This window comes from Octopus bimaculoides, chromosome 22 (genome assembly GCF_001194135.2).
Source record: "Octopus bimaculoides isolate UCB-OBI-ISO-001 chromosome 22, ASM119413v2, whole genome shotgun sequence".
NCBI classification, from domain to species: Eukaryota; Metazoa; Mollusca; class Cephalopoda; order Octopoda; family Octopodidae; genus Octopus; species Octopus bimaculoides.
Window position 1 is genome coordinate 30,390,703 of NC_069002.1, and position 7,069 is coordinate 30,397,771.

Genomic DNA, 7,069 nt, shown 5'->3' on the forward strand with positions numbered 1-7,069 from the left:
TATATATATATATATATCATCATCATCATCGTTTAACGTCCACTTTCCATGCTAGCATGGGTAGGACGATTTGACTGAGGACTGGTGAAACTGGATGGCAACACCAGGCTCCAATCTAATTTGGCAGAGTTTCTACAGCTGGATGCCCTTCCTAACGCCAACCACTCAGAGAGTGTAGTGGGTGCTTTTACGTGTCACCCGCACGTATATATATATATATATATGTATACGCAAAGACCTGCTGAGGCAAGTGAAATCGAAATCGAACCAAATTTGACGACTGGCACCCGTGCCAGTGGAGTGCTAACAGCACCATCTGAGCATGATCATTGCCAGAGCAGCTGTCTGGCTTCCATGCCGGCTGCACGTAAAATGCACCATTTGAGCGTGATCGTTACCAGTGTCGCCTTACTGGCACATGAAAAAACATTCGAGCGAGGTCGTTGCCAGTGCCGTAGAAACCATACCAGAACAGACAATGGGACCAAGTGCAGCCCTCGGTCTTACCAACTCCTAACTGTCCAACCCATGCCAGCATGGAAAACGGATGTTAAATGATGACGATGATTAAATACTGAAATGTGAAGCGAACTGTAACAAAATATTTTGATGGTTTAAGGCATGCTGGGAAAAATGCTTAGAGGCAAATTGTCCATCTTTACATTCCGAGTTCAAATTCCGCCGAGGTTGACTTAGCCTTTTATCCTTTCAGGATGATTAAGTACCTGTTGAACATTAGGGTGATGGGATCTTTTTTTAAAACGGGGGCCACATTTTTCATTAACGAAACACTTTGAAACTTGGAACACTGGTAGAATGTGTCATATAAAACATCTTTTTCTCTTAGTCTTCTTAAAAAAAAAAGAAATCCATAAATTATTCCATGTTAAAGTTGTCGTATTTCTGTAATTTCAACCAATCACTGACGTCCATTCAGCCGATATACATTAAGTGCCGACTACATAAACAAACGATTCTGAAACAATTAACCCTAACCCTAGGGTTAGGGTTAGGGTTAAAGCAAATTTAAAATGAAAAAAGCAAATAAAACGAAGGTATGGAGATTAAATACGCTTTACATCGCTTAGTGAGCCAAAGCAGTAAATGTAAACAACTGAATACTTGTCAGTGATTGGTTGAAATTATCGAAATAAGACAATTTTTTACATGAAATAAATTCGAATACAAAAATATTTTTCTGTTCTATAACACAAAATAGATAAGTATACGAAGTTTGAAAGTCTTTCCGTACCAAAAACACTACGTAAAACATTAATGAAAAATGTGGCCCCCGTTTTAAAAAAGATCCGGGTGATGTAATCAACTTATCCTCTACCCCAATATTGCTGGCTTTGTGTCAAAATTTGAGACCAATATTTCAGCGCCATTGCCATGGAACCAATGAGAGACAGATTTTGGACATACCTGACAAATCTAAACAAGATGGGGGAAAGTAGTTTTGAATTTCCTTCACAAACTTGCGGAAAAAGCAGCATGTTTTTCCACAAATGTTCACGGAAAAATTCCATGTCTGGTTTAAGTAAGTCCGATTTCGGTCTGGAATCTTGCTCCATTAGAAGTTGAAGTAAATCTGAATGTATGGAAGATTCCTCCTCATTCTCTTCAATCTCAAAAGTTGTCATAACACTCGGAGCCGGTACACTTCCCTCTAGAAACGATAGGAAAAAAAAAGAAAAAAAATTTTATTGTCTGCTGTTTCGAAAGTGAAAAACAAGACAATCTTAAGATATATTTTAATGAAAATATTAAACCTTTCAGCATTCAAATGTAATACTTATTTATTCACATTATTTTGAATTAATCATGCATGAGATTTTGATGATGCTACTGTCTATTTTTAGAATGACATTGTAGGGTAGGTGCGAGAGGCTGGATCTGGCTGGTTTAAGCCTTTAGCATTCAGATTACTCTGTCAAATGTAATGCTCGATTATTCACATCATTGCGAATTAATCACGAATTATCGCATAGCTTTCAAATTTCAATGATGTGACTGTTTCTGTTTAGAATGACAATGTTGGGTAGGTGTGAGAGGTCAGATCTAGCCAGTTTGAATATTTGGGCTGGAGCTGGCTGTTTTAACCATTTAGCATTCAGATTCCTCTGTCCAATGTAATCCTTATTTATTCACATTGTTTTGAATTAACCATGCATTATCTCATGGCTTTGAGGTTTCGATGATGATATTGTCTATTTTAGAATGACATTGTTAGGTAGGTATGAGAGGCCAGATCTGACTGGTTTGAACATAAAACAGGTAGAATATTTGGGCTGGATGAGGCTGGTTTAAAGAGGAAAGCCAGTTGCAAAAAGGCCAACATCATAAAACAGATTTCGTGTTCAATGTTTGGTGAAATTTTGTAAGAGAAAAAGTATTTAGTTAAATATGTATTAATATCTTGCTCTCAACCCATCCAACCTCCCTCTCTCTCTGGCTGTGTGGTTAAGACATTCGCCTCCCAACCACATGTTTACAGGTTCAATCCCACTGTGTAGCATCTTGGGTAAATGTCTTCTACAATGATCCTAGGCTGACCAAAGCCTCGTAAATGGATTTGACAGATAGTAACTGAAAGCAGCCCATTGTATACGTGTGTATATATTCTTGTGTGTGTGTGTGTGTGTATATATAGATAGATACATACATACATAGACTGACAGACAGACATAGATAGATAGATAGATATACATACATACACACATAATATATAGTTTTCACCAATCAAGGGACAGCTCAACTCAAGTGTCACGTGATGGAATTGAACACAAAACCACATGAATGTGAAGCAATCTGCTTACCTTTTACCAACACCATACCATATTATATATATGTGTGTGTGTGTGTGCAAGGCAGGTGTATACAGGTGTAAAAAACTGCACTAAAACAGAGAATTTCATTTATTCAAAGCTACAGTTTTTACTGTATTGCTTCTCTGATTCCTCCAAAGACATTATACAAAGCAACTCAGTCCAGGCTTGAATTTAGATTCCAGGAATATTTTCCACTTTCCGTACTTAAAATTAAGGATAAAAACTAACAGCAATAAGAATCTGTGACATTCATTCCTTTCCAAAGGGAAGGGAAGTGGGGATGGTAATAATGGTGTAGTGGTGGTGTTGTGTGATCATGGTGGTAGTGGTGGTGGAGATGATGGTGGTGGTGGTAGTGATGATAGTGGAGATGGTGGTAGTGGTGGTGGAGATGGTAGTGGAAGTGGTGGCAGCAGTCGTGAAGGTGACTGGTGGTCTGTTTATGCAAAAGAGAGGAAAAGTCTACTAGAAAAGTGGATGACTTCAGAAATGGTTAACAAAGTGGAAAAAAAAAAAAACTTACCACAAACTGAAGCACATTTGTCCAAATGGCTTCCATAAACTTCCCAGAAAGAATCCTTCATCATCGAGAGAGCATGGGAAGCAATCAGTTTGTGAACTGGTTCCCAAATTGGTTTGAAATTAATAAATAAATTACCAATGAGATAACGAAGAGGAACCTGAAATTGGAACAGATCATTAGAATAGAGAGAAACAGATGGAGGAATAATAATAATAATAATAATAATAATAATAATAATAATAACAATGGTTTCAAATTTTGACACAAGGCCAGCAGTTTCGGTGGAGGGGCTAAGTTGATTACACTGATCCCCAGCGCTGAACTGATACTTATTTTATTGACTCCAGAAGGATGAAAGACAAAGTCATCCTCAACAGAATTTGAACTCAGGACGTAAAGACAGGAAACGTCACTAAGCATTTAGTCCTTGCCCAGTATGCTCACAATTCAATGCTCTCTCTCTCTCTCTCTCTCAGAATTTAATAATGACAAAAAAAAAAAAAAAAAAAAAAAAAAAAAAAAAAAAAAAAAAAAAAAAAAGAAAGAAAGAAAAACATGAAGAATTTTGCAACTAACCTGTTCAAAACGAGGGTTCACTACAGGAATATTACGGTCGACAAGTTTGGCATCAAGGTACTGCAGATGTCTCAAAGTTTCCCTGAAGTCATGAACTGTTGGCGGAGTTTTCTCAGCATCCAAACAAATTCTGAAAACTCCTGGTTGGCTCAGACTCTGAAAAAAATTAACAGAAAGATGAGAAGAGAAAACCAGGAGACCCTTAAAGAGACAGTGATGGTCAGGAATTGAGGGTTTTGTGTTTTTTCAAGAAACCTGGTGTTGTACCAAGCCAAAAGTAACCTCTCCATCACCATGCTATTAGTGAGTACTACAAAGAAAGAGTATCATAAGCAGGGCTGTGGAGTCAAAACAAAAAACTTTGACTCTGACTCCTGTACTGTTGGCACCTCCGACTCCGACTCCTCTTTATGTAATTAAGTGTGTGTGGTTTACATATCTCATAAAGCATATGCATACGCTTGTACTTTGAGTGGGCCTATAGGTTAGAACTGGTTTATATTAAAGAATAAAGACATTGTGAGTCGGAATCAGAGTCGGTATAGTTTTACTGACTCCGACTCCACAGCCCTGATCATAAGGAGTATCATGTAGAAGAAGAGAAAGTTTTGGTGAGTATCTTGAAGGAAAAAAGGAAGTTGCAGTGAGTACCACATGGGACTTCAAGGCCTGGTGTGTGCTGTGTAAGAGGACTTAAAAGCCATGTAGTGCCATGTAGGAGGACTTAGAGGTCAGGTGAGTACCACATAGAGTACCAGGTAGGACAGTGGTTCTCAATTGGGGTTCATATAAGATTTTTGGGTGTCCATGCAAGAAAATAGTAAATTAGGGATCCCACAACAATATTTTAAGGGCCCCTGAAAAAAATTTCGCTTTTGATGTATGCATTGGTATGTATTGCAAGAAACAGCTAGGTTTCTTTCTCTAACATTTTACATAGTTCAACCTAAAAAAGGGAATGCGTGAAAAACAAAATAGGAATTTTGAAAGATGTTTCTTTAAAATTAGATTTTAAACATCGAATGACTATGGGGGTCTACCAGGATGAAATAGTAATCAAAGAGCTCCATGGATACAAAATGGTTGAGAATCCCTGTTTTAGATGTATGTATTGGTATGTATTACTGCAAGAATCAGCTAGGTTTCTTTCTCTTAATATTTTACAAGTTCAATCTGTACAAGTTAATGTGTGAAAAATAAGACAGGAATTTTGAAAGTTTCTTTAAAACTAGATTTTAAACATTGAATGGCTATGGGGTCCACCAGAATAAAATAATGAAACGGGTCCACAGATAAAAAAATGATTGAAAACCTCTGATGTAGAAGGACTTATAGAAGACCAAAAGGCCAGGTGAGCACCAATGTAGGAGGACTTAAAATCATAGTGAGTTGTCAATGGAACTTGGATTAAGAATGCTTGAGTGGTGGAGATAGAAGAGAATCCATCTCCAAGGAACAGAGAAAAGACAGAATGTGTGTGTATGTATGTGTTAGTGTGTGATTGCATGCACTAGTGAGATGGTAAAAGTAACTTAACCAAACAGCAACAAAGAAATGTAGAACTCAATACAAGTGACTAAATCTATTCGACTTACAGGATCTTCAAGGAAAGGAAGTTTCAAGTGGAACTGTGACAGAATCTGCAGAGTCAGCAAACGAATCTAAAAGACACAAAACAAAATATAAATTGATTTTAGGAATAATTAGCAAATCAAAATTTATAATTAAAATATGAATTGATAAAATAAAAAAATTATCTTATTAAAATAATATATATTTGCTTGATTTTAACTGCTTGAGCATGTCCCTTTGTGGCTGACAATTTGTGCATCTTTGATGATGAGCAGGAGTAGTGGGGGAGCATCATAGCCATGTGTTGAGAGGAATTCTTTGGGGTTTGAATAAATGCAATAAAAGCAAAGCTTGAGGCAAATATTAGCCATTTTTCCTACTTTCTAAGGGTAAGCAAATAGGAAATAAGAGTTACACAAGAAACCCGAGACCAAAGTTCCTTTTAATTTTTTGGCATTGCACAGAAATTTGTATTGTGTGCAAATTCTGTCTTTCTTTGCAAAGAATTTGTGCTGGCTGTAGGTAGAGGTGTGGATGTGTGGTAAGAATCTATCTTCCCAACCACATGGCTCTGGGTTCAATCTCACATGACACTTTGGGCAAGTGTCTTGTACTATAGCCCCAAACCAACCAAAGCCTTGTGAGTGGATTGGGAGGTGGAAACTGAAAGAAGCTTGTATTATGCATGTGTGTCTGTGTATGTGCACCCCCAACCCCACCCCCGTACCGTTTGACAACTAGCATTGGTGTATCTACGTCCCTGTAACTTAGTGGTTTGGCAACAGACACCGACAGAATAAGTACCAGGCTTTAAAAACCTAAGTCCTGGGGTTGATTTATTCAACTAAAAATTCTTGAAGGTGGTGCCCCAGCATGGCCACAGTCTAATGACTGAAACATATAAACAGATCCATGCAAGTAACCATCTTCAGTTAAAAAGATTTGATTTTATCTTAAAAAACCTTGCATCAGGACATTTTTTTTCTTCCTTTGCACACCATTTTCAAAACACATGCACAAGAATATTGCTCAGAGAGGAAGATTGTCTTCTGCCATGGAACTAGAGGCAGCCTCTGGTAGAGTGGAATCAAATGAGTCCAAGAATTTGTCACAGGAAATGTTTACTCACTGTGTGAGAATAGTGTGACAGGTTTGCTTCCAGGAGTGGGAAGACCGTGACACAAGTAGCTTCGTTTGTGACGTCTTTCTGGCTCTCAGACTGCTGGGCCAAGAAGAAATAAAGATCGGTGATCTGGAGGGCACGCACAGAGTTGGAACAGCACCTGAAGAAAAAAGAAAAGAGACAACATTGTCATTACCATCATTTAACATCCGTTTTGCATGCTGGTATGGGTTGGAAGGCTTGACAGAAGCTGGCAAGGTCAGGGGCCGCACCAGGTCCCATAGCCTGTTTTGGCTTGGTTTCTATAGTTGCAGCCCTTCCTGATGTCAACCACTTCACAGAGTGTACTGGGTGCTTTTTATGTGACACCATCACCAGTTCTTTTTCCATGACACATACACACACATATATATATATATATATATATATATATATATATATATA

At 37.9% G+C, this 7,069-nt stretch overlaps 1 protein-coding gene across 1 annotated transcript in view; it reads right to left on the reverse strand.

Annotated features, from left to right (window-relative positions):
- LOC106873497 (small subunit processome component 20 homolog) overlaps window positions 1-7,069 on the reverse strand; it is a 79,953-nt gene that overhangs the window by 52,249 nt on the left and 20,635 nt on the right. Inside the window, exons 18-22 of the mRNA XM_052975687.1 lie at window positions 6,632-6,785; window positions 5,526-5,591; window positions 3,931-4,086; window positions 3,355-3,511; window positions 1,426-1,669 (exon numbers count right to left, since the gene is read on the reverse strand). Coding sequence (XP_052831647.1) covers window positions 1,426-1,669; window positions 3,355-3,511; window positions 3,931-4,086; window positions 5,526-5,591; window positions 6,632-6,785 — 777 coding nt within the window. The remainder of the gene's footprint in view (window positions 1-1,425; window positions 1,670-3,354; window positions 3,512-3,930; window positions 4,087-5,525; window positions 5,592-6,631; window positions 6,786-7,069) is intronic.